The sequence below is a fragment of the Strigops habroptila genome, chromosome 19, assembly GCF_004027225.2.
Source record: "Strigops habroptila isolate Jane chromosome 19, bStrHab1.2.pri, whole genome shotgun sequence".
In the NCBI taxonomy this organism is placed as follows: Eukaryota; Metazoa; Chordata; class Aves; order Psittaciformes; family Psittacidae; genus Strigops; species Strigops habroptila.
In genome coordinates, this window is record NC_044295.2 from 5,588,413 (window position 1) to 5,613,766 (window position 25,354).

The 25,354-nt window shown below is 63.7% G+C and overlaps 2 protein-coding genes across 13 annotated transcripts; both read left to right on the forward strand.

Annotated features, from left to right (window-relative positions):
* The first annotated feature begins 177 nt into the window (after positions 1-177).
* Positions 178-18,538, forward strand: UBTF (upstream binding transcription factor). 10 transcript variants are annotated; one of them, XM_030508701.1, is made up of 22 exons: positions 178-1,310; positions 1,419-1,886; positions 4,575-4,670; positions 7,154-7,329; positions 7,559-7,642; positions 8,205-8,360; positions 9,078-9,142; positions 9,666-9,795; positions 10,191-10,301; positions 10,577-10,710; positions 11,084-11,225; positions 11,534-11,575; positions 12,374-12,487; positions 12,670-12,825; positions 13,139-13,294; positions 13,521-13,631; positions 13,714-13,802; positions 14,462-14,651; positions 14,762-14,809; positions 15,035-15,103; positions 15,458-15,604; positions 16,403-18,538. In XM_030508701.1, exons 3-22 carry the CDS (start codon positions 4,613-4,615, stop codon positions 16,514-16,516), a joined length of 2,292 nt encoding a protein of 763 aa, XP_030364561.1. In that variant the 5' UTR covers positions 178-1,310; positions 1,419-1,886; positions 4,575-4,612; the 3' UTR covers positions 16,517-18,538. The 10 variants fall into 10 exon arrangements, with proteins under 10 accessions (XP_030364561.1, XP_030364559.1, XP_030364562.1 ...); XM_030508699.1 differs by having other exon boundaries at positions 1,419-1,725; positions 16,403-18,279; XM_030508702.1 differs by having other exon boundaries at positions 180-1,310; positions 9,666-9,786; positions 16,403-18,279.
* Positions 18,539-19,569: 1,031 nt separating this feature from the next.
* On the forward strand, positions 19,570-25,155 carry ATXN7L3 (ataxin 7 like 3). 3 transcript variants are annotated; one of them, XM_030508713.1, is made up of 13 exons: positions 19,570-19,976; positions 20,816-20,935; positions 21,010-21,142; positions 21,596-21,767; positions 21,987-22,084; positions 22,240-22,262; positions 22,346-22,391; positions 22,556-22,587; positions 22,682-22,750; positions 22,927-22,970; positions 23,071-23,142; positions 23,371-23,510; positions 23,747-25,155. In XM_030508713.1, the coding sequence occupies exons 2-13, from the start codon at positions 20,885-20,887 to the stop codon at positions 23,893-23,895; spliced, it is 1,029 nt and encodes a 342-aa protein (XP_030364573.1). In that variant the 5' UTR covers positions 19,570-19,976; positions 20,816-20,884; the 3' UTR covers positions 23,896-25,155. The 3 variants fall into 3 exon arrangements, with proteins under 3 accessions (XP_030364573.1, XP_030364574.1, XP_030364575.1); XM_030508714.1 differs by having other exon boundaries at positions 19,570-19,821; XM_030508715.1 differs by lacking the exon at positions 19,570-19,976 and adding an exon at positions 20,068-20,286.
* The last annotated feature ends 199 nt before the right edge of the window (positions 25,156-25,354 follow it).

Consider the following 25,354-nt stretch of genomic DNA (forward strand, 5'->3'; position numbering starts at 1 on the left):
GTGGTAGGATGAGCACCACGGCTTGGCACAGCCCGTGCTGGATGGAAGCAGGACATAGCACTCTGTCCATCTGTCTGTCCAATCATTTGATCCTTGTCTTGGGGATAAGCCTCAAACAACCCCCTTGCCCAGCTGGGCTCACCCCATCACCATCCTTGCACCCCCAAATCACTGCAGGGGTGTCCATTGCATCCACATTTATTACTATTATTGTCTTACAGAGAAACGGGTGAAAACCTCCCGGGTTTTGGCCATTCCCACAGCCTGCATTCCTTTGTTCCCAGGCCTCATCCTGCATCCCTTTGGGGGGTCCCAACTGCTTCCCGCTCCCCATTCCCTTGCAGCGGGTGCCTGTGGAGCTGCCTGCGTCGGCCTGGCCAGCAGCACGTGGAGAGCTGCAGCTCGCTGGCAGCGTGCGAGCACCCGGTACCACGCAGATGCCAGGCTCCAGTAGCGCACAGGGAACCGGTAGCACATGGTGGCATGGCCGCAGCTCACTGGCAGCACACGGGCAGCGGCAGCACACGGGCAGCGATAGCACATCGCAGCCGGTAGCAGGCAGATACCAAGCACCAGTAGTGCGTAGGGAAGCGGCACCACACAGCCATGGCTGGAGCTCGCTGGTAGCACACGGGCAGTGGTAGCACTCAGATGCCAAGCACCGGTAGTGCACAGGGAACCGGTAGGACACAGACATGGCCGGAGCTCACTGGCAGCACACGGGCAGCGATAGCACATCGCAGCCGGTAGCAGGCAGATGCCAAGCTCCGGTAGCGCGTAGGGAAGCGGCAGCACACAGCCATGGCCGGAGCTCGGCGGCGGCGCGCAGGGTGCCGGGAGCGCGCCGCGGCCTCGAGCAGCCGGGCCCGGGCGGGCGGTGTCGGGGCGGCCGGCGCGGCCCAGGCAGCGCGGGGTGGCCGGTAGCAGCGTGCAGGCAGCCGGGGATAGCCCGCAATGTGCAGGCAGCTCGGGATGGCCGGTAATGTGCAGGCAGCTGCCCGGCCGGGATTGGCTGCGGGGAATGACGCCCAACACAACAAAGGTGGAGTTGGAGAAATTGCATTAAAAAAAATTAAGAGAGAGAGGAGAGAGGAGAGAAAGGGAGCGGAGGGAGGGAAGGAGGAAACTGCCCCTCGCCCGCCCCGCCGGGGGATCCCCGCCGCCGTGTCCCGGGGCCGCGGGGCGGGCAGGGACCCACCGAAGGGACCCACCGGGTCCCCCCCCCCCCCCCGCCCCGCTCCCGCTCCCTCCCCTTCTTCTTTTTATCTCCCTTTTTTTTATGCAAACGCCGGGCGAGGATTGTTGCACATGTAAGGAGATTTTTTTTTCTTCCTCCCTTCTCTCTCCCCTTCCTCCCCCCCCTTTCCCTCCTCTGCTCCTTCCTCCTCCTCCTCCTCCTCTTTTTCTTCTCGCCACAGTGTTGCAAAAGCAAAGAGCAATAAAATAGGCGGCGGAGGCGGCGGGAGCGCGGGGCGGCGGCGCTCGGGGAGCGGCGGACGCTGGCGGCGGACCCCGGCGCGCAGAGCCCGGCTGATTGGAAGAGCGAACGCAGCGCCATGGAGGCGGGGGAAAGCGCGATCGTCTCTGCGGGGACTGGAGCGCGTCCACGCCCGGGGCCAGCGCTGCAGAGCTGGCCGCCGTTCAACCGCCGCTTCCCCGCCCCGGCCCCGCCGAGCGAGCCCCGGCCCCGCCGAGCCGCGGCCCCCCAAAGCCGCGGGCCCGCAGGTACGTGCCTGCGCCGGGGGAGCGGAACGGAGCCGAGCTCAGCCGTGCCGAGCCGTGCCTGCGCCGCCCGGGCTCGCCATTCGCCGCCGCTCCGCTCCGCCGGCGGGGCTGGAGGAGGCGCTTTGTTCCTGCCCGGGTCCCGCCGCCGCGCACCGGGCTCGGTAAGGGGCCGCCGCCGCCGCTCCGCGGGTAGGGGGGGCTCAGCCCACCGGAGGGGGGGTTCAGGGGGTATTTTTTGGGGGAAAATCCCTGTTTTTACACCTAATCCAGGGGACAAAAAGGGCCGTTTTCGCGCAGGCCCCGCGGGCAGGAAGCCGCCGCCGCCGCTCGCTCCGCGGGGGCACCGCGCTGGGGCTCGGGGCGGGGGGGAGCGCCCGGCTCGGCGGCCTCGGTGTGCCCCCCCTCCCTCCTTCCCTTCCCTTCCCTCTCCTCCTCCTCGCTCCCTCCCTCCTTCCCGCTCGCCCTCCCTCCCTCCCGGCTGCCGCAGCTGGATTTCGGGGGCAGGCTTCCAGCGCTCCGCGCTTGTTTTTCCCCAGCCCGGGTGAGTCCCGCGCCGCGGCGGGGAGCTCGGCGCCGGTGCGTGCCCGGGCTCGTCCGCTCCCCCCCCGCCACCTCCCTTATCCCCTTTTTCACCCTTTTACCCCCTTTTTCTGTATATTTTCCCCCTCCTTTTTTTTCCCTCCCCTCCTTTTTTTATGGTTTTTTTCCCGTTTTTCTTTTTTCCGCTCCCCCCTCCTTCTTTCTCTTCCTTTCTTCCCCCCGGACCGGGAGCGGGGCTTCAGCCCCCCGCTGGGTGGGTGGGTGCTTCTGGGCTCGAGGAGGGGTCGCGGAGGGGGGGGGGGGAGAGGAGGGAGAGGAGCGGGGAGAGGAGGGGGCGGCGGTGGTGGGGAGCGGGGGGGAGGATTGGGCAGGAGCCGCTCCCCGGGGGTCGGTGCGGGGAGGTCGCGCTGCCCTCGCCCGGCTCGCTGCAGCTGCCCGGCCGCCCCCAGCCGGGCATCCCCGCCCCCCCTTCCCCCTCCTCCTCCTCCTTCTCCTTCTTCTTCTTCTTCCCCCAGCGGCTCCGGCGCGGGGCTGGGGCTGCGGCGGCTCGGCTCGAGCTCCCCCCCTCCTCCTCCTCCTCCTTCCACCTCCTCCTCCTCCTTCTCTCCTCTCCTCCTCCTCCCCCTTGCAGCCCGGAGAGGTGGGTTTGTCTCGGCTTTATAACCGCGCCGGCTGCACGGGTGGAGGGGAAGGAGCGGCGGGCGGAGGCGGGCGCAGCCCGGCCATTGTGTGCCGCGGCGGAGAGCGCCGGCCGGTAACCACGGGAGGGGAAGGAGGGGGGGGGGAAGGAACGGGGGACGGCGGATGGGGAAGCCGCGGGGTGGGGGGGTGCGGGACCCGCGGTGCACCGCATCGCTCCGGGGGGCCGCGGAGCGGGGCTGGGGGAGCGCGACCCCCCCCTCCGCTGCCCCGGCGCCCCGGACTCGCCTCCATTGTCTTCCCGTGTGTTGCGGAGGGAGCGGGGGGGGGCGGCGGAGCGCGGCTCGCTGGCGCCCGGGAGGGAACCGGGTGCGGGAGGGGGCCGGGGAGGCGCCGCCGGGGCCGCCCGCGCTCGGTCCCACCCGGTTCCTGCTGCCTGGCGGAGGAGGAGACTGGCGCTGGCCGGCGGCGCAGGGCATGTGCGGGCTCCCCGCCTCCGCCCGCGGCCCGGCCCCTTCCTCCCCCGCCTCCTCCTCCTCCTCCTGCCCCCCCCCTCCAGGCGCGGGATCCGGTCCCGTCCCCCCCGGGGGATCCCGCACCCCCCCGGGGATCCCTGTGCGCGCGCACCGCCATGGCCCCCGCCCCGCCCCGTCGTGATCCGGTGGATCCCTCCCCCCCGGCACGATCCCGCCTCTCCCCTCACCCGCCCCCCCGGGATCCCCGGTGCTCCCGCATCCCCCCGCGGAGAGCCCGAGCCCGGCCCAGTGGGTCCCGCACCCCCCGGTGTGATCCCTGACACCCCCTCCCGGTCCTCCATCACCTCCGGGCCTGGAGCCCCCCCCCGCTGCCCAGCTCCTCCCCTGGGCCCGGTCCCCCCTGCCCAGGCCTGGGCCCTGCTCCCGGGGCCTGTCTCTATGGGTGATGCCCTGAGGCCTCAGCCCTGCTCCCCCCCCCACCATGGGACCCCCCCACCATGGGACCCCCCCACCATGGGACCCCCCCACGGGGATCCTCCACCCCCCAAGTTATGGGGTCCCCCCCGTAAGGCCTCATGCCTGCTCCCCCCCCCCGGTGATCCTGCCCCATGGAGCCGTGAGGTGCCTCCCACTGGGATCTGTTGAATATCCCCCTTCAGCTTGTGTCCCCCCAGGGGAGAGCCCTGACCCCCCCCAGGGCTCCCCCCAGAGCCCTCCAAATGGGCACAGCCTCAGCTCTGGGGGTCCCTCCCTCCTCCAAGCAGGATCTCTCTGGATCTCTGGTGTCCCCCTCCTTGGGAGATCCCTTGGAGCCCTGTTGGCTCAGATCCCGCTCAAGTGGATCCATATCCCCCCCCCAAACCCTTCTCCCCTTGGATCTGTGGGGATCCCCCTTGGATCCTTCCGTCCTCCTCAGGAACATCACTCTGAACCCATTTCCTTTGCCCCCGTTTTCTCCTCTCGACACCAGAGTGGGGGAGTCCTGCCACCATTCAGGACCCCCCCCATGCACCCCCTTTCCAGATTCCCCCCAAAGCTCACAGAGCTGGATGTGGGGGGGGGAATCCCAGCACCCCATTCATTGGGGTGGGATGGGAATGGATGCCTGGGTCGGGTCCCCCTCCTCCCCATCAGGAGTTGGGGGGCTGCCCCGGCGTGGGGGGGTGTCTAGCAGGGCTCTCCCTTTGCTTGCAGAGCTGAGCAGGAGTGATCTCCGGTAGCCTGCAAGGAGGATGAACGGCGAAGCCGAGTGCCCTGCAGACCTGGAAATGACAGCTCCCAAAAACCAAGGTGAGCCCCGCATTCCCCCCCCCGCATCCCGTGGGAATAGCGCTGGGGTTCACAAAGAACCCCCCCGGCAATCAGTGCAGTTGAGTGAGGGATGGAGGATCCCGATCCCGAGCTGGGGGGAGGGGGTGCGGTTTGCTGATCCTGATCCCGCATATGGATGCACCGGCCCTGGCAAAGCTCGGGAATGCTGTGGCTTGGGGGGTGTTTGGGGAGGGGGGGCTGGCACAAAGAGGTGCTGCCTTCCCTTGCTCACATCTGGGCTGCATTAGGAGCCGAGCCGTTACCTTGGGCCTCTCCAGCTTCCAGACCTTGGGATGACATCAGAGGTTCAGCTTTGATTGGAAAAGGGGCAGGAAAACAAGAAGACAGAAAACCTGAAGGGACATTTTCTATGGGGCAGCCCCGCCTGGGCCCCCCCGGCACCCCAAAACCCGCCCTGAGCCCAGGTCCAGCCCGTGGCCTCCCATGGCCCCAGTGAACCCGGCCGGAGCACGTGTCCTTCGCTGGGGCTTGAGCTGGATTTAATTACACCGGGGCAGCTTTCCTAATATAGACCCGGCCCCGGCGCTGCCCGGGATAAATCGGGCTCAGGGCACGCACAGCACCACAGCACCCGGGGGTTCAGCACACCTTGGCCCAAGGGGGGGCTGTGGAGGGTTGGGGTGCTGAGTGTGGGGTCCCCATTGTCCCCTCGCTGCTGCTGGGGAGGGGTTTTGGGAGGTTTCCACAGTTCCTTAGGTATTCCTGTGGGGAATTTGGCGAGGGGTCACCCAGGGACGAAGGTCTCCAGGGGTTCCTGCCTTGGAGAGGGGAAACTGAGGCATGGGGCAGGTTTGCAGGGGCTCAACCCCTTCTCCCTCCCCACTTGAGTTTCGTGGTTGTGCTGCTTTTGGTTATTTCTCCTGCTTTCTGCAAGGCACCAGCTGCATGGCTCCGTTCTGCCTCCTTCATCCTTGCATTTGGGTGGCATTTGGGAAGTGGATGGGAAAACAGGAAGACAAAATGTGGGGCTTGGTGCTCCCTCAGCTCCAATCTCCCTCCCTGTAGCAGGGAGACAGGGAATTCCCGTCTCTTTTCCCCCTTTATGATGTTCTGAAGCCTGGAGTGTGGACACACATTCTGAGCCGCTGGGCTCCCTTCTTTATGGGGGGCTTTTTCCATTCCCCCATAAATGAATCCCCTAACAGACCTGCTGAGGTAACTACAGAGACCAGGTAACTACTGAGAGCCCCCCCAATAGGAGAGGTCCAGGAGGTGAAATCAGTCCTGGGGATGGAGAGAGAAGCGGAGATATGGGAATGGAGAGAGGTGGAGGGTCCAGAGAAGGGCACCGGAGCTGGAGCAGGGCCTGGAGCACAAGTGTGATGAGGAGCGGCTGAGGGACCTGGGGGGGTTTAGTCTGGAGAAGAGAAGGCTCAGGGGGGACCTGATCGCTCTCTGCAACTGCCTGACAGGAGGATGGAGCCAGGAGGGGGCTGGTCTCTGCTCCCAAGGAACAAGGGACGGGACAAGAGGAAACGGCCTCAAGCTGCCCCAGGGGAGGTTTAGATGGAGATGAGGAGCAATTCCTTCCCCAAAGGGTGCTCAGGCATTGGAACAGGCTGCCCAGGGCAGTGCTGGAGTCACCGTCCCTGCAAGTGTTCACACCCCGTGTAGCTGAGGCCTCAGTGCCATGGGTTAGTGGTGGCCTTGGCAGTGCTGGGGAATGGTTGGACTGGATGAGCTTAAAGGCGCTTTCCAACCTGGTTGATTCCATGATACTCTGTTCCCCGCAATCCATGCCCGGTTGTGCTGTCCCCCTTCCGCTGGGATGTTCCCATCCCAGCCTCCCGTTTGCTCCAGGCTCCCCAGCTTTGCCACGTGCCCATCGCACTATCCCAGCAGCTCATCCATGCGGGAGCTGGGGATGCTCCTCCCAGCAGCTCTGGGGATGTTGGGGTGGTGCACCCATCACCCCTGTGCTGTTGGGGACACCCCTGTGAGGAAGGGGGGGCTGTGCTGGGCTCTCCCTCACCTTGCTTTGAGGGCTCTGAGCTTTGACCTTGGCAGAGGTCAACATGGAGCTTGATCCTAGGGGATGTTGAGGCTCCCCCAGATGAAGGAAGAGCAGCGCTGGGGCTTTCCCATTGCTCTGGGTGCATGTTTAACACTTAGGAAGTGGGTTTCCCTGTTTCCTCCTTGGCTGGCGAGCTCTGCCGTGCGGAGGGCATGGCCCTCTGCTCCCACCATCCCCTTATCTGATGGAGCGCTGGGATGAGCTCCCGGCTTCCTCCCGAGTGGATTTTCTCACTGTGCCCGGATTGCTTTGGCCTGTGGAGAGTTGCTCGAGGGTGATGGAAACAGCCCCGTCCCTTTGATCTTTAATCCCGAGAGGCAGCATTACGTGTCCCGGCGCGCGGGCCGGAGCAGCACGCCGGGAGCTGTAGTCCCTGCATCCTGCCGGGAATGGTGCTTGCTCCTAAGCCTGTTTCTTTGCTGCTCAGACCGCTGGTCTCAGGAGGACATGCTGACTCTGCTGGAGTGCATGAAGAACAACCTGCCCTCCAACGACGGGAGCAAGTTCAAAACCACCGAGTCCCACCTGGACTGGGAGAAAGTGGCTTTCAAGGACTTCTCGGGGGAAATGTGCAAGATGAAGTGGATGGAGATTTCTAATGAGGTACCTGATGGCCGGGGGGGGGTCGGGGGGGGACAGAGTGTCCCGGTGACATTCCAGGGCTGTTGGAATTAGCTCCCCAAGTCCTCAGCCTTTAGCGCTGCTGCCATCCCACTGCTGTTGGCGTTGGGAGCCCCTCAGCAGCGCTGGGATGGTGGTCTTATGGGATACTGTGGGATTATGCCAAGCAGGAATCTGCCTGTTCACACTTGTGTCCTTCATTACCCTGCAGGTGAGGAAGTTCCGGACCCTCACGGAGCTCATTATGGACGCTGAAGAGCACGTGAAGAATCCTTACAAGGGCAAAAAGCTGAAGGTATCAGGCAGGGATTGGGGTCGGACACTAAAGGGGGATGTCCCCCTTCCCCTGGACGGGGTCTGTCACCCAGGCAGCTCTGCCCCCAGAGCCCCTGCGGGCACCTCACTGCTGTAATCCCTGAGCCTCTGCCCCGGGCTCCCGAGGCCGCAGGCTCTGGGCCCTGGCCAAGTGCAGGGAACATGTAACATGGTCACTGTGCTGCTGCATCCAAGTTTAGCACCGGGGGGGGGCCGGGAAACTGCTGGCCTATTCCTGGCTGCTAGGTCGGATGCCCCAGGGCAGCCGATGCTCTGCCCCGTCCCCTTCCTGCTGCCTCAGTTTCCCCCCTTGCAGCACAACCGCCCTGTGCTGATAGCTCTGGCTGGCTGGAGGCTGCTCCTGGGGTTCCCAGCCCTGGGATAGCGTAGTTCCTGGGGAAGGGAGCCCTTGTTCCCATGGCAGGGAGCTGGATCGCTGCAGGGCTGGCTGGAGGCAGGTCTCCCCCAGTGCTGGGGGGAGCTGGCGGGGTCTGGCCGTGCCAGCTCCATGCTCAGTGTGTGCCGCTCTGCTGTCTCCCCAGAAACACCCCGACTTCCCCAAGAAGCCCCTGACTCCCTATTTCCGCTTCTTCATGGAGAAGCGGGCTAAATACGCCAAGCTTCACCCCGAAATGAGCAACCTGGATCTCACCAAGATCCTGTCCAAGAAATACAAGGAGCTTCCCGAGAAGAAAAAGGTACAGGGGGGAGTCAGTGAGCCCCTTCCCACGTGTGTTCCTCCGCGTGCTGGGCTCTGCCTGCCCAGCCTACCCAGCCAAACCAGCAGAGCCCAGGCTCTGGATGGGAGAACCCCGGGTGCTTGTTTAGTCCTGTCAGACCAGTAGGACCTCCTTTGCTTCTCCTGCCCTGGTTCCCAGGATCCGTGGGGTGGAGGCTGGCTGGGGCTGTCCCTTGGTCCGTCTCCTCCAGACGGATGTGGATGGTGACTTGGCTGCTGGGTGGATCTGTGTTTAACCCTGGGGTTCAATCACATGCTGTGCTGTGCGAGGGATGGAGGGGCAGGATCTGCTCCGAGCCATGGGAGATGCTGGAGGAGACCTGCCCATCTCACCTCCAGCTTGGCCTTGGCCTTGGCAGGCGTTTTGGGTGCCCCAGCGCTCAGTCCGGGTGCATTTGCCACCAGCAGGAAAGGTCCAAGGCACAAAGTCCTGCCGTGCCCCCTTGCCCACGGCTGCTTGGGTGCAGGGAGAGGGTCAGCTCCTGCCTCTGCATCCCTGGCCAGGGTGGAAACCTTCACCTGGGAGCTGCAGGACCAGGCTGATGGGCTGGAGAGCCCTCGAGTCCCTTTGGGGGTGGTGGGGTGCCCAGCCAGCCGGGTCACAGGGGTGCATCTGCCTGCACATTGCCTGGTGGTGATGTCCCTCCCCACCGCCCTGGTGGCTTTGTGTCCCCAGATGAAATACATCCAGGACTTCCAGCGGGAGAAGCAGGAGTTTGAGAGGAACCTGGCGAGGTTCAGGTGAGTGGGCAGCCTTCAGGCCCCTCCAGGCAGACCTGGTCTCCTCTCCTGTGTGTAGCTCATGGAGGAAGCCCTGATGGGCACCATGAAGGCAGAAGGGAAGGAGGGATGCTGGAAAGAAAGAGCAAGGAAGAGGCACCTGAGAGCAGCCCCTCAGCAAGAGGGACCAGTCATGCTCTGGGGGCTGCACGGGGAGGACAGGAGCTCTGCCCCCAGCCCTGCTCAAAGCTGAAGTGACCACCCCGTTCCCCCCAGACCTTCTCTTTGAAGGTGGTCACTGTGACCAGGGTGGATCCTGACATTCCCGATGCCCTGCGGCTGCTCCACGGCTGCATTGAAGGGGATGCTCATAGCTGGTGCTCCCCCAGGAGGGACAGACACTCTTCTAAAATCCTTCTGGACCCCCCCGCCCAGTAGCTGAAGCTCAGCCCTGCAGCGATAGTTAACTCCTCACTGGGAAGGTTTAGGGGGTGTTCTTCCACCTGCATCCTCCATAATGCTCTCCCTTCCCTGCCGGGTAAAGGGAAGATCACCCGGATCTCATCCAGAACGCAAAGAAATCGGATGTCCCTGAGAAGCCCAAGACCCCCCAGCAGCTGTGGTACAACCACGAGAAGAAGATCTACCTGAAAGTGCGTCCAGATGTGAGTACGGTGGGTGGGAGTGCGTGAGAGTGTGAGTGTGGAGGGTCCTGAGCCCCGCTGCTGGGGCAGAGGAGGGGGAAACGAGAAGCATTTTAGGGGGGGGACGGGCTGGAAGACACCGCTGGGAGCTCCCCGCAGCCTGGATGGAGGTAAGGAGGGGCTCTGCACAGCTGGAAGAGGCTCAGGGGGTACAGACCCCAACGCTTTTTGCCTGCAGCTTGAAGGGGTGACCACAGCCTGAGGCAGGCAGGAAAGATTCCCAGCACCAACTTCACACCTCTGGCCATGCCCCTCACTCACACACAGCCCCTGCCCCGGCCCGGCTCGGCTATTTTTGGACCTTTTTATCCCCCCTTTTTGTGGGTTTTACCCCTCTGCCCTCACCTCTGGCTTTGGGTTTTCAGGCCACCACGAAGGAGGTGAAAGAGTCGCTGGGCAAGCAGTGGTCTCAACTCTCGGATAAAAAGAGGCTGAAATGGATTCATAAGGCCCTGGAACAGCGGAAGGAGTACGAGGTAGGGAGCAGCCTCACCCGTCCCCCTCCACAGTCACCCCTGTGTTCACACCGAGGCCAGCCAGCCCCACACCATAGCCAGTGTGGGGCTTCAGGCAGATCCCTGCAGGTCACTAGTGAGTCTGAGCCCTGCCTCCTCCAGCCGTGTGTGGGGAAAGGGAGAAGTATCCCTTGAGAGATGGTTAGGACAATGGTTGGCTTCTCTTTCCTCCTCCTCCGGCCCCAGCCAGGCGGGGATCGAGCCCCTCTCCTGACCGCTGTCATCACCCTTTGCAGGAGATCATGCGGGACTACATCCAGAAGCACCCAGAGCTGAACATCAGCGAGGAGGGCATCACCCGCTCCACCCTCACCAAGGCCGAGCGCCAGCTCAAGGACAAGTTTGATGGACGACCCACAAAGCCACCTCCGTGAGTCCCGTCACTCCCTGTCTGCACACGAGGGATCCGTCCCTCTCCGAGTGGTCGCTTGGCAGATGCTGGTTCTTGCTGACAAGGAAACTGAGGCTCTGCCTGGCTTTGAGCGCCTAAATAATCCTGGGGCAACGTTCATGAGCCCATCAAACTGGTCCTTAACAGACATGAAATTCTCCGTTTGCAGAGAATCCGAGCGAGGTTTATGAGCGTGCGCCAGGTTAAAGGGGAATCCAGCCCAGAGCTCCCCTAAACCTCATACACCTCTGGCACAGCAATCCTGGGAGGCTCTTGGGGGGGCTTTTAGCACCCAGCCAGCTCCAGAGCAGGGCAGGTTGTCCCTAACACTGGGTCCCTCTGTTGGTTGCAGGAATAGCTACTCCCTGTACTGCGCAGAGCTGATGGCCAACATGAAAGACGTGCCCAGCACGGAGCGGATGGTGCTGTGCAGCCAGCAGTGGAAGCTGCTCTCCCAGAAGGAAAAGGACGCTTACCACAAAAAGTGTGACCAGGTGAGTGGCTGCGGATGGGCAGACAGGAGGACAGACGGGTGGACACCAGCGCTGTGGGGAGGGAGGGGAAAGCTCGGGCTATGGATGAGCCCCTCGTCCTTCCTCAGTGTCTCTTCTTGTCATCCTGACCATCAGTTCCTTGATGGTCTCCTCTCTTGGTCCCGTGTCCCCACGTGTGTCTCTGGGACCAGCAGATGGGTCCGGGTGGAAGATGCTGTGGCCGAGGGGGCTGGGACTGGCTCAGGGACTGCACGAGGCAGGGATGGGGCAGGGGATCTGTGTGTAACCACGTCTCCATCCCCCTCCAGAAAAAGAAAGACTATGAGGTCGAGCTGCTCCGCTTCCTGGAGGTGAGTGATGGGGAGGCTCAGCCATGGAGTGCTGGAGACCCTGAACGAGGGCAGGGAGCCCTGGCTGGGGGCTGAGGTCATAGAACCCCAGCCTGGTTTGGGTTGAAGGGACCTTAAAGCTCATCCAGCTCCAACCCCTGCCACGGGCAGGGACACCTTCCACTAGAGCAGGTTGCTCCAAGCCCCTGTGTCCAACCTGGCCTTGAACACTGCCAGGGATGGGGCAGCCACAGCTTCTCTGGGCACCCTGTGCCAGTGCCTCAGCACTCTCACAGGGAAGAACATCCTCATCTCAGTCTAGAGATGGGTTAAATGGGGGTTGCTCTGTTGCTTCCCTTTCCTGCTCCCCCAAAACATGGCTTAACCCACCCATGGGTGCTGTGCAGAGATGTTTGCACAGTTTTGACCCTTCCCCAGCTGCCTTAAGGCCTGAACCAGTGTTTTGCACTCGGGCGTTGGGAGGGGATCCAGGGTTGGTGCTGTTGGTTGCCATCCCTGGGCAGAAACAATGCAGCCCCGGCTGCATCTGCAGGGGAACGGGTGGATAACCCAGATCCGGACACCTTCCCTTTGCTCAGAGGAAGGAGATGAGACTGCACCAGGGAGGGACATTGCTCAGCAAGGGGGTGACACAGGCAGGGGCCCCCCAGGCTGCACACCCAGCCCTGCAGTGCCCGATGGCAGGGTGGCTTTTGGAGTGCATTAGTCCCCCCTCCCTGGTGTTCCTGTTCTCTGATGGCACCCAAGCCCTGTCAGCGTGGGGCCATCTCACCACCTCTCCTGTCTCGTGCCACCCAGAGCCTGCCCGAGGAGGAGCAGCAGCGGGTGCTGGGCGAGGAGAAGATGCTGGGCAGCAACCGGAAAGGGGCAACGAGTCCTGCATCCAAGAAATCCTCCCCAGAGACCGGCAAGGTGAGAGCAGCGGCCGCAGAGATGGGGCAGGCGTGGGCTGGGGGTGCTGCCACCTCGGGCGGTGCTTGGAGGGTGTCATCCCGTGGCTCTCTCGCCGTGTTTGCCCTGGTTGGAGGCTGCGGGTGCGAGGCAGGTCGCTCCGCGGGCTCACCCCCGGCTGTGGCCCGGTGTCCCTCCCGCAGGCCAGCTCGGAGAAGCCCAAGCGGCCCATCTCTGCCATGTTCATCTTCTCGGAGGAGAAGCGGAAGCAGCTGCAGGAGGAGCGGCCGGAGCTGTCGGAGAGCGAGCTGACCCGGCTCCTGGCCCGCATGTGGAACGACCTCTCCGAGAAGAAGAAGGTTGGTGCCATCCCTGTCCCTCCTCCTCCATCCCTGTCTCCATTGGGCATCTCCAGCAGCCTGAAGAACGCTGCCCCGTCCTCGTCCTGCTGCACGGTCACCCCTGAGCATCACCCAGCGCTAGTGTCAGCACCGATGGGTGCCACCGGCTCTCCCCAACCCCTCTCCTGACCTCGTGGGAGAAAACCCACCTTGAAAGAAACGTCGGAGGGTCCTTGGGGCTCAGTTGAAGGGCTGAATGGTTGGGGGGGAGTGTTCTGTGCATAGTGGGGGGCTGCCCTTTCATTCACCCCCTCCCTGCACCCCCGTACAGGCCAAGTACAAGGCGCGGGAGGCAGCGATGAAGGCGCAGTCGGAGAAGAAGCACGGTTCGGATAAGGAGGAGCGCGGGAAGCTGCCCGAGTCTCCCAAAACAGCCGAGGAAATCTGGCAGCAGAGCGTCATCGGGGACTACCTGGCTCGTTTCAAGGTGAGGAGCAGGCTGGGAATGGAGCTGGAGGTGGGAACATTGCTCCCACCGGCTGGAATTGCCTCGTGCCTCCTTGCCTGGGTGGTTCATACCTGAGGCAACAGGTTGGGGCTGTGGGAAGGAGAAGGGTCACAGCATTGGAGCGGGTGCCCCATGGTCTGTGCTGGAGCCGGTGGTGGCATCTTGGGCACGTCTGACGTGATGTGGGGGTCTGTCTGTGCCGCAGAACGACCGGGGAAAGGCGCTGAAGGCCATGGAGGCCACTTGGAACAACATGGAGAAGAAGGAGAAGCTGATGTGGATCAAGAAGGCAGCGGAGGATCAGAAGCGATATGAGGTGGGTCCCTGCTCCCTCCTGCCCCTTGCCAGGCCCCTGCGCTGCCTGTGTCCCCCTGACCCTGCTGTGTCCTGTGCCTCAGAGGGAGCTGAGCGAGATGCGGGCTCCTCCGTGCTCCACCAACTCTGCCAAGAAAGTGAAGTTCCAGGGAGAGCCGAAGAAACCCCCCATGTGAGTACCTGGGGTGTGGAACATTGGGTGAGGTGAGGCTGCACGTCGAATCCTGTGGTCAGTTCTGGGCCTCTCACTACAAGAGAGACATTGAGGGGCTGGAGCGGGGCCAGAGAAGGGCACCGGAGCTGGTGCAGGGCCTGGAGCACAAGTGTGATGAGGAACGGCTGAGGGACCTGGGGGGGTTTAGTCTGGAGAAGAGAAGGCTCAGGGGGCACCTGATCGCTCTCTGCAACTGCTTGACAGGAGGATGGAGCCAGGAGGGGGCTGGTCTCTGCTCCCAAGGAACAAGATGAGAGGAAATGGCTTCAAGCTGCCCCAGGGGAGGTTTAGGTGGAGATGAGGAACAATTCCTTCCCCAGAGGGTGCTCAGGCATTGGAACAGGCTGCCCAGGGCAGTGCTGGAGTCACCGTCCCTGCAAGTGTTCACAGCCCGTGTAGCCGAGGCCTCAGTGCCATGGGTTAGTGGTGGCCTTGGCACTGCTGGGGAATGGTTGGACTGGATGGTCTTTTCTAATCTGGTTGATGCTGTGATTCCCTATGACTGGAGCCTGGGGTGAGGGACTGTGCTGGACCATGCTGGGGATGGACGGTGGTTGGTGCTGGGTGCTCATGGACACCTCAGTTCTGTCCAACACTGTGTGTGCTCCCCCTTGCAGGAACGGTTACCAGAAGTTCTCCCAGGAGCTGCTGTCCAACGGGGAGCTGAACCACCTCCCGCTGAAGGAGCGCATGGTGGAGATCGGCAGCCGCTGGCAGCGCATCTCCCAGGGCCAGAAGGACCACTACAAAAAGCTGGCGGAGGAGCAGCAGAAGCAGTACAAGGTGCACCTTGAGATCTGGCTCAAGGTGAGGGCTGAGCCCCGGGCTCAGGTCTTGGGGACCATTGGCGTGGTCTCTGTTCACACCAGCTCCTTCCCTGCTCCATCCATGCCCTGACCATGTCCCTGTCTCCGCAGAGCCTCTCGCCCCAGGAGCGCGCTGCCTACAAGGAACACATTTCTAATGTGAGTATCCAGCCAGTGGGGGGGGATCCGGGGGCTTGGGGCTGGGCTGGGTCTCCCTGGCTGAGGTTTGGCTGGGTGGTGGATGAGCCAAGCTCAGGGGAGCCTCCCAAAGGGCTTCCCACTGCTGCAGCAGCTCGGCAGTGGGGTTATCTCCGGGCTGGGCACTGGGAAGGAGCCAAGCTCTGCAGCTCTGAATGGTTTGGGTTTGTTGCCCCCCCTCTGCAGAAACGCAAGAGCATAGGAAAGATCCGGGGCCCCAACCCCAAGATGAAGCCAACGATGCAGTCCAAGTCGGTGAGTGCACGATGACCAGCACCCTCCCCGCTGCGGGTCCCAGGGCTCTGCTTCAAGGTGCTTCCTGCTGCCCTTCACTTGAGGCAATAATCCAAGGGTGTCCCAAAATCCATCCTCCAAACCCACCCATGTCTGGTTTTGTGCCCCTTCCCCCCTGCCCCGGAACCCTTTTGGGTCTGTTTGGAACATAAATGGGGAAAACTCCTGGATGAGGTGTGGGGCAGGAGCCCCCCTGAGCCTGCTTGGTGGCTGGAGGAGCCCAAAGGCTGATGGATGGCTGAGGATGGGGCGGTGCACCCATGGGTGCTGGTGTCCGGGGTGTGCACCCACAACCAACCTCCTCACGCCCTGCAGGAATCGGAAGATGACGATGAGGAGGAAGAGGAGGAGGAAGATGACGATGAAGATGAGGACGACGACGACGACAACGGTGACTCATCAGAGGAAGGCGGCGACTCCTCCGAGTCCAGCAGCGAGGAGGAGAGCGAGGACGGGGACGAGGTGAGGCTGCGGCGGGTGCCGTGGGGAGGGCGCTGGGGCTGCCCCGTTCCCCTTGCTCTGCCCCCCATCACCCTCCTCCGGGGCTGGGGGTGAACCCACCGGGCTCGGATCGGAGCGTGGCGGAGGGGGACACGGGGAGGCAAAGGGGATCGGGGTGAGTCCCCCCCCAGTCCATAGACCCGGTGTCCCCGGGGAGGGCGCGAGGAGCAGCCGCGTAGCTGGGAGCAGCCGTAGAGGTGCGGGTTGTGCAGAGGAACATCTCCTGTCTCTTTCCTGGTGGAGATACTGAGTGTGGTCTCGGCTCCGTTTGCGCCAGTGGGAATGCCGAGTAAGTCACCGGAGTGAAAGGTTTGCACCGGTGCAACTGCAGTCACAGCCTGCTGGATGGCGCTGGGGGCAGACACCGTGTCCGTGCCTTGTGCTCGCCACCGGACAGGTACGGTGCTCCCCCCGCGCTGCCTGCACGCAGCTCACGCCTCCTCCTTCCCTTGGCTTTAGAGGGGGGAAACAGAGGCCCGAGGTGGGTCGGGTGCCCCCCCTCGGAGCGTGGAGCCAGGCAGAGGTGAGGGTAGGGCCCCCGCGCGCTGCTCCGCCATGTGCCCCCCTGCCCCCCGAGCTGAGCCCTGGCAAACTCATTCCTGCCCCACGTGTCCCCGCTCTGGGTCCCCCGTGATGGGAGGGATGGGGCTGGACACCCCCCCCCCTCGGGGGCTGCAGGGGGTGAAAGGGGAGAGGACAGACCACCCCTGCCCTGCCGCTAACCCCCCCCCCGCGTGTCCTCTCTGCCACCCCCCCCAGAACGACGAGGATGATGAGGATGAGGATGATGAGGATGAGGATGACAACGACTCCGAGGGCAGCAGCAGCTCCTCCTCCTCCTCGGGGGACTCCTCCGACTCCGACTCCAACTGATCCCAGCCAAGCTCTTAGTAACGTCCTTTGGATTCTCGGTTCCGGTCCCAAATCCCCCCCCCTCAAAACCTCTTCCTCCTCTTCCTCCCGCAGGCCCCCCAGTGGGACCCCCAACCCGGGGCATGGGGGCCAGAGGGACCCCTCCACCGAGCTCACACTGTGGGGGGGGATGAACTGGGGCCGGGGGGGCGGGCAGAGGGGGTGACACCTCATCCCTGCACCCCCCCTTAGTGAGGGGGGGGAGCCATTATTGTTACTTTTGGGGGGTTTCATTGTTTTTGGGGGGTCGCCCTGTTCCCCCCCCCCCCCCCACTGCCAGCTCTGGACTTTATGGAAAGAAAAGGAGAAACACAGGAAAAAAAATACACACACCCCCCCCTTTTTTTTTTTATATTAAACCCCCCAGAAATGGATAAAAACCCCTCCTCCCCCGCCCCCCCGAGCATGAGCTGAGCTGCTCAGGACTCAGCCATTGGGATGATGGCTCTTCCTCACCCCTCTGTGCACCCACCCAGTGTTTCGGGGTGTCCCTCCCCATACAACCCCCATTGTCGGGGTGTCCCCCCCCCAACCCCATTGTACAGTCTAGAAGCCGCACTGGGACCTCGCATCCACTTGGGATCCGCAGCCACGGACCGGGACCCGCTGGGGGGGTGGGATGGATTGGGGGGGGGGGCGGTGCCTCTGTGTGTGTGTGAGTGTGTGTGCGGGGAGGGGATGACACCCCCCCAACGCCATGGTCCGGGGTCACTGCTCAGTGTGACCAAGGGGGGGTTTTGGGGGTCTCCCCCCCCCGTCTCATATTTTATTTTAGTCTTTTTTTTTTTTCTCCTTTTTATAAAACCACAAAATTCCTTCTTTTTTCTTGCCCTCCCCCATTTTCCCTCCATCTCCGGTGAAGCTGCTCCTCTCCCTTCACCCCAACCTTGGGGCGGACACAACACCCCCCAGCACTCCCCTTGCCCCCGGTACCCCCAGTTTGCCCCCCCCATCCATGCTGTATATATATCTTGGGTTGATGGGGGGGTTGATGCCCCCCCCCCAGGATGGGGCTGTGGGGACAGGGTGGGTGCACGGGCGGGGGTCCAGGTCTGGGCCCCCCCCTTCTTTTTAAGCAGACACAAGCACCAGCAATCCCACGCCCCCCCCCAAAACAAAGCACCCAGTGCAATTGGGGGCACCCCCGAGACCCCCACTGTATTAGGGGGGGGCACAAGGTTTGTCCCCCCCCATCCTGTCCCTGGAGAGGAGCTGGGCTGGGGGACAGGATCTGGGGCGTCCCAGGGAGATGGGGGGGGAGCAGAGAGTGGGGGGGGGAGCTTTGATTTAACCATTTTCCTCTTCTTTCCACCCAAATCTCAGCTCAGAGAGTGTGGGGGGGGGGTGAGCTCCAGGTTCAGGGGCTGCCACCCCCCACTTTGCTGCTCTCAAACCCCCCCCGAGTCACCCCAAAACCCCCGGGGGGGAGGGGGGCAACACCCCAGCCTCAAATTGGGCTGAAAACTCACCATTTGGGGGCAATTGAGCCCAAACCTGTGTGGGGGGGGGGAGGTTCCCATATGGACAATCCCCCTGGGCCAGTGTGTGTGCGTGTGTGTCCGTCTGTCCATCCCTCATCTCCTTCCCATTCCCTTCGCTTCCAGTTTGGAATTTCACCCCCCCTCTATTTTTAATCCCCCCCCTTGAGGGGAATCAATCCCGCTGAGTGTTCCCGCCGCCGCCGTCGTGTTTTCGTGGATGTTTTTAGTACAAGGAAAAAAAAGGAAAAAAAAAAAAACCACACAAAAAAAAATTTCCCCGAATCCTTTTTTTTTCCCGTTTTTTTTTCTGTTAAAAAATCTAAAAAAAAAAAAAAAAAAGACAAAAAAATGACGAATAAAAATCTTACAGCGCCGACAATTGGGGGCAAAAGGCGTTTGCGCTGCGAGAGGATTGAACCTGTGAGTGCATTTTGGCACTGCCGCAAAATCCCGGGATCCTTTAGAGGGAAGTTTCTTGTGAATTCCACAAAAAAAAAAAAAAGCCAAAAAAAAAAAAACCCACAAAAAAAAAAAAAAAGGAAAAAATGTAAAAAAAAAAAAAAAATTTTTTTTTCTAATATTTAAAAAGTGTTTTTGTAGGTTTAAAAAAAACATTAAAAAAAAGGCAAAAAAAAAATAAGGAATAATAAAGAATAATCCCAACTTGGAATTTCTACGGCGTCGCTCGGCTCCGGCTTCACTTCCTTCATTTCCTTTTTTTTTTTTTTTGGTTGTTGTATTATTTGGAGGTTTTTTTTTTTTTTTGGGATTTTTGTTTTCTTTGGAATTTTCGTTGGGTTTTTGTATAATAAAGTGACAAATCCCGGTTCTGTTCTCGTGTCGTTGCTATAAAAAAATAAACCTTTAGGCAAAAAAAAGCCACCCGAGCGAGTGTCGGGAGTGTTCTTCCCTCCCTTCGGTGTGGGTGGGAGATGGGGCGATCCATAGGGATTCGTTGGGAGTTGCACTGTGGGGGGCCCTGAGGGCACAGGGATGTGGTGGGGTCGCTGGGGGGGAATAGGGGGGTGTTTGTAAGGGGGCCATGGGGAAATGGGGGGCCCTGCAGATGGGGGGCCCTAAGGGTGGGGGGGATCCATGGGGATCCGCGGGGATGGTGGGTGGCTAAGGGGGGGATCCGTAGGGATCCATAGGGATGGGGGGTCCCTAAGGTGGGGGGGGATCCATAGGGATCCATAGGGATGGGGGTCCCTAAGGTGGGGGGATCCATAGGGATCCATAGGGATGGGGGTCTCTAAGGTGGGGGGGGATCCATAGGGATCCATAGGGATGGGGCTTCGGTGTCCCCGCAGCGGGGGGGGGAGGGGGGGTGTGTGTGAAGCCGCGGGAAACCTGCAGGGAGGGCCCCAGGCCCCGCCTCCTCCATGCCCCGCCCCCTTTTAGCCCCGCCCAATCACCAATGCACCACACCCCTCCATCACCCCGCCCCTTCCTCCCGCCCCGCTCCCATTGGCAGCGCCCCGCACGGCGCATCCCCATTGGACGCTGGCGCCGGGGGCGGGACGTGCGCGAGCCGGGTGCGGCGCCCCGCCCCTTCCCCCTTCCCCCCTCTCCTCTCTCCCCCCCCCCCCCCTCCCCTCGGCCCGGGCGGAGGGAGCCAAAGCCCGGCCCGGCCGCTCTGCCCCGCGGAACGGACCGCACCGGGCCGGACCGGGCCCTGCCCCGGAAGGGCGGGCGGCGCTGCCGCCGAGCATGGCGAGCCGCCGCCGGGCCCCGCGGAGCAGCGCCGGGGGGCGCTGACCCGGCCCCGGCGGGCCCTGCGCGCCGGTGAGTGCCCCCCCGAACCCCCCTGCCCGCCCCGCGGCCCCGCCGGGCGCACCGGGACCCCCCCGCGGGACCCGGCCCCGAACCGCGGCCGGGCCGGGCCCTGCCTGTGCCCCCCCCGCCCCGGCGCTGGCATCGTGCCCCCCCCGCCATGGATGGTATGTCCCGTCCCCCCCCCCCTTTGTTCGCGTCCCCCAGCCCTGCCCGCACCACGGCGCTGCCCCCGGGGGGGGGCCGCAGGGTCCCGGCGCGGGGGGGGCGCGGCCGGGGCCGATCCCGCCGCTGTTTCCTCTTCCCAGAGCGCAGGGAAGCGGTTCCCCCGCCCCGGCCCGGAAGCGGGTACCGGGGTGCGGGGGGGGCACACACGGGGACCCCCCCTCCCCGGCCTGTTCTCCCCCCCGGCGCGGTGGTTGGGCCGGGGAAGCGGTGCCCGTTGCCACCGTTGTTGGCTGCGGGAGCTCCGGGGGTGTGAGTTTGGGGTCCCCCCTCTCTAACCCTGCGGGGGGGGTACACGGTGGTCCCGTCCGTCCCCCCCCATCAGCTTCGAGGGAGGGTGATGCAGCAAAACTCATCGCTGGGGGCTGGCGGGGGCATTGGGGTGCATGGGGGGGCCCCCCTGTGCCCCCCCCCATAGACAGTGTGGGGGGGCTGATGCCATGGTGATGGGCGGCAATGTCCGTTGGGGGGGGGCAGCAATGGGGCACAGGAGGTGTCCGCCCCCCCCCCATGTTGGCTCTTTATCCCAGAGATCCCTCCTGGATCCGGGCAGTGGATCCAGGACCATTCCCACCTCCCTTTGCCTTTGAGGGTGGTTGATGCCCCTCTGCCCCCCTCATTCCTTGGGTGGGGGGGGTGTTTAACCCAGGACTCAGCCTCTTGGGAACACCCCAGAACTCTTGGGGGGGGTCTGCTGGCCATGGCGAGGTGCTCTTGGGGTGGGTTGTGGCTGGGGGGTGCTGATGGCCATGGTGAGGTGCCAGCGTGGCCCCCCCCGCAGCGTGCCCCCCATCCCCGCTGTCCCCTGTGCTATGAGCGTTGGCCGTGACGTCCCTGCGAGCAGTTGCAAATGAAAATGGAGGAAATGTCTTTGTCTGGCCTGGATAACAGCAAACTGGAGGTGAGCACCGGGGCTGCCCCCCCCGCACCCCCCGGGCCCCACACCTCTAACAACCCCTCCCCGGCTCGCCCCAGGCCATCGCACACGAGATCTACACGGACCTGGTGGAAGATGCGTGTCTGGGGCTCTGCTTCGAGGTGCATCGCGCCGTCAAGTGCGGGTACTTCTTCCTGGACGACACGGACCCCGACAGCATGAAGGACTTTGGTGAGCGCGGGGGGGGGCACATCCCACCCCGGTGCCACTGGGAAAGCCATGGAGGTGCTGGGAAGGGGGATTGGTCATCCCTGTGTGCGAGTGTTTGGGCATGAGGGGTGATGAGGTGGGTTGAACACGACCAAGGTGGGTTGAACGCGACCAAGGTGGGTTGAACGCGACCAAGGTGGGTTGAACACGACCATCTCATCACAGAAGAACCACTTTGGGACCCCGTGGGGTGAACAGATCTAGTTGAAGATGTCCCTGCTCATTGCAGGTGACTGGACAGAACTACCTTGGAAGGTCCCTTCCAGCCCAAACCATTCTGTGATTCTATGAACATTGCCCCAGGGTTGAGGCTCTGCTCTGGGGAGCACCACTGAGGGGTTGGGGGCAGGAGAGAGCCCCCCGTGGCTGAGTGGGGGGGCTCTGGCACGGGTCTGATGCCTGTCCCTCGTGCAGAGATCGTGGACCAGCCCGGCGTGGACATCTTCGGGCAGGTCTACAACCAGTGGAAGAACAAGGAGTGCGTGTGCCCCAACTGCAGCCGCAGCATCGCTGCCTCCCGCTTCGCCCCCCACCTGGAGAAGTGCCTGGGCATGGGGCGCAACAGCAGCCGCATCGCCAACCGGAGGTGACGGGTCCCGGGGGGCTGGCAGGATGCGGGATGGATCCTGGGGTTCCAAGAAGGATGTGGGATGGATCCTGGGGTGGATCAGGATGGATCCTGGGGTGCTCAGGAAGATGAAGGATGGATCCTGGGGTGCTCAGGGGGATGCAGGATGGATCCTGGCGTGCTGGGGAGGATCAAGATGGATCCCGGGGTGTCCTGAGCTCCCTTCCCTTGGTGCAGGATCGCCAGCAGCAACAACATGAACAAGTCAGAGAGTGACCAGGAGGACAACGACGACATCAACGACAACGACTGGTCCTATGGCTCTGAGAAGAAAGGTGGGGACGGACGTGGGGGTCCCCGTGCCCCGGGCAGTGGGGTGACAGCACCCGAATGCCGGGTCCCCCCGTCCCTGGGGTGGGGGCGGCTGCAGCGTTTTGGGGCTAAGCCCCCCAGAAAAGGTAAAACTCATCCTTTCTGTCTCTCTCCATAGCAAAGAAGAGGAAATCAGACAAGGTGAGGGGGGAGGGCGTGGGGGGAGGCTGAGGGACATGGGGGGGGGCCATCACACCCCCTAATGTCCCCCCCCTTTGTTGCAGAACCCCAACTCGCCCCGCAGGTCCAAGTCCCTGAAACACAAAAACGGTGAGGGGGGGCTTGTGGGGGCATCTGGGGGGGACTTATGGGGGGCATCAGGCGGGTCCATGGGAGGCATATGGGAGGGCCCTATGGGGGCATATGGGGGGGGTCTATGGGGGCATATGGGGGCCCAGACCCCCTGTACCCCCATCACCCCTCCTCTCTTCCAGGTGAGATCGGAGGGAACCCTGATCCCTTCAAGGTGAGCCCATGGCGGGGGGGGTGTCCCCGTCCCCCCCCCACTCCGCGGGGTGTCCCTGTCCCTGCTCCCCCCTGACCCCCCTCTGCCCCCACAGTACAGCAACTCCACCGGGATCAACTACGAGACGCTGGGCCCCGAGGAGCTGCGGACGCTGCTCACCACGGTGCGTGGTCCCTGGCACTGGGAATGCCGGCAGTGGGGACGTCAGGGATGTGCATCCTGCCCTGGAGCAGGGCCTGATCCTGCGGGGTGCGGTGGCTGCTCCATCGGGGGGTGCTGGGGCTGGGGTCCCCCGGCTGGGGCTGCTCCTCCACCCTCACCCGTCCCCTCTGTCCCCAGCAATGCGGCGTCATCTCGGAGCACACCAAGAAGATGTGCACCAGGTCAGAGCATCCTGCGGGGCTGGGGGGGCTCTGGGGGGTCCCCAACGCGCTCAGGTCCCCGTGGGGGACACAGAGGCTCAGCCCCACGTGTCCCCACCAGGTCCCTGCGGTGTCCCCAGCACACGGATGAGCAGCGGAGATCGGTCCGGGTTTATCTCCTCGGCCCTTCCGCGTAAGTGAACACACGTGTGGGGCGCTGGAACACGTGTGGGGTGCCAGAGCACGCATGTGGGGTCCTGGAGCCACTGTCCTGATGTGTCTCTGCCCCATGGTGACTGCGGGGAGGCTCATGGGGACACCTGGGAGGGGGGCTGAAGGGCGGGGGTTGGGGTGTGGGTCAGAGCCCCCCCGTTGCAGGGGGGGCGCAGCGCTGTGGGTCTCCCCTGACGCCTGTGCGCAGGTCCCTGCCCGAGGCCGAGGGCGCTGTGGACAACGACAGCTTCGAGGTGGCCGAGAGCCAGAGCCAGGCCCTGATGAGCCGCCTGCAGTGGGACGGCTCCTCCGACATCTCCCCCTCGGACTCGGCCTCCTCCAAAGCCAGTGAGTGGGTTGGGGGGGGGGGACACAGGCCCTGCACCACTGCCCCCCCTGCCCCGGCCACAACGGGGTGTCCTGGGGCCTCCCAGCACCAGAGGGACGGAACGGTCGGGGTGCATCTGCCTGGGGATGGGTCAGGGCTGGGATGCTCTGCTTTGGGGGGCTCTTGGAGGGCTCTCTCTTCCCTGACCCCCCTATCTGCCCCCTGACCCCCCCATCTCCCCCTTCCCCCCCCCCAGGTACCAATAACTCCGAGTCCCGCAAGACCAAGAAGAAGAAGCCGCACTTGGGGCTGGTGAGCGGAGCCCCGGGCTTGGGCTCCAGCAAGAAGAAGAAGCCCAAACCCCCCCACACGCACCCCCCCAGCATCTACGATGACATCAACTGAGCAGCGGAGCTGGGGGGGGACACGGACATGCGGATGGATGGACGGACACACGGACCATTGGGACACAAAGCGGGTACTGGGGGGGAAGGATGGACTTGGCCATGGGGGGGGGCTGAATTTGGGAGCCCTCATTTGTGCCCCCCCCCCGCCCTCCCTCCGGTGCCTCTATTTATTGTTGTCCGTGGGGCTCTGGCTTGGAGATGGGGGCACAGGTCCCCCCTTCCCTTCCCACCCAGCCCCAGTGGGGGGGCAGCCCCAGCACCCGGCCTGACCCCCCCATGGCCTGGACCAGCACTCACTGGTTCAGGATGGGGGGCGGATGGAGGGGACCCCCCCCCACATCTGAAGCTGGATTTGACTGCTGGGGGGGGGCAGGGGTTGGGCCTTGCAGGGGGTGGGGGGAGCTGCATGCTGCATCCTTTGTGCTTGGGGCTGGATGGGGGGGGACCCCCACGGGGGAGTAACAGCACCCCCCCCGTGCCACTGTACCCCCCCAGTGCTATTGAACCCCCACGGCCACAGAGTAAACCGGGGGGGGCACAGCTCAGCTTTGCGGCAGAGCCCCCCCATCCCCGTGTGCCCGGGGACCTGCTGCTGCCATTGGGGGGGTCCTTGGGGCTGGTGTTTAGTGGGGGGCCACACACGACAGGCCCTCCCCAGCCCCTAGTGCTGGGTGTTCTCCATTAAGGGGCTGTATTGGGGACAGGCTCATTGCCACCCCCCTGATGGGTGTCTGCCCCCCAAGTCTGTCTGTCTGTCCCTGAGGGGTGCTGCTGTGCCCCCCCCCGTGCCGTGGCGGTGAGTGGCTCTGCCTGGGGCTCACAACTTATGGTGCTCTCGACTCTGGATTCACTATTGTCAAACTGCTGCTAAAGGCTCGTGCTGGGGCAGGACAAGGGCTGGGGGGCGCGGGGGGGCGCCACCAGTGCACGCTGAGCTGGCCTTGGCGTGCCCTGGGGCCGAGGATGGGGGGGTCCGGCCCCCAGGAACACGGGGACCACCCTGGCCCCCCCCTCCATGGAGGGGACAAAGCCCAGGGACGGGGGGGGGACACGACCCAGCCTGAGCCCCTCTGCTGCGGGCAAGGAGCCGCAATTCGGGGTCCAAGGGGTGTTATGGGGCTGGAGGGGTGGATGTGCCCCGTATCCCCTCCCTCCGCGTGTGGGCCCCCCCATGTCCCTGCTCTGTCTGTGCGTGGTCTGTGTCCCCCCGAGCGCATCGTGGCTGCCTCTGTAAATAAAACTGCATCTTGACTTGGTACCGGGGCCGCCGCCGCGACCGAGCCCCGAGTTCTGCCTCCAACCGGGGGGGGGGGGGGGGGGGTGGGGGGGTGTCACCGGGGGGCGTGGCTTGATGAGCGGGGGCGGGGCCTCACCTGAGAGTGCGGGGCTGGAACCACCCCCGGGACCGGCGGTGCCCCCCCCCCGGGACTGGACCCCTCCCCCAGCGCCTGCCCCCC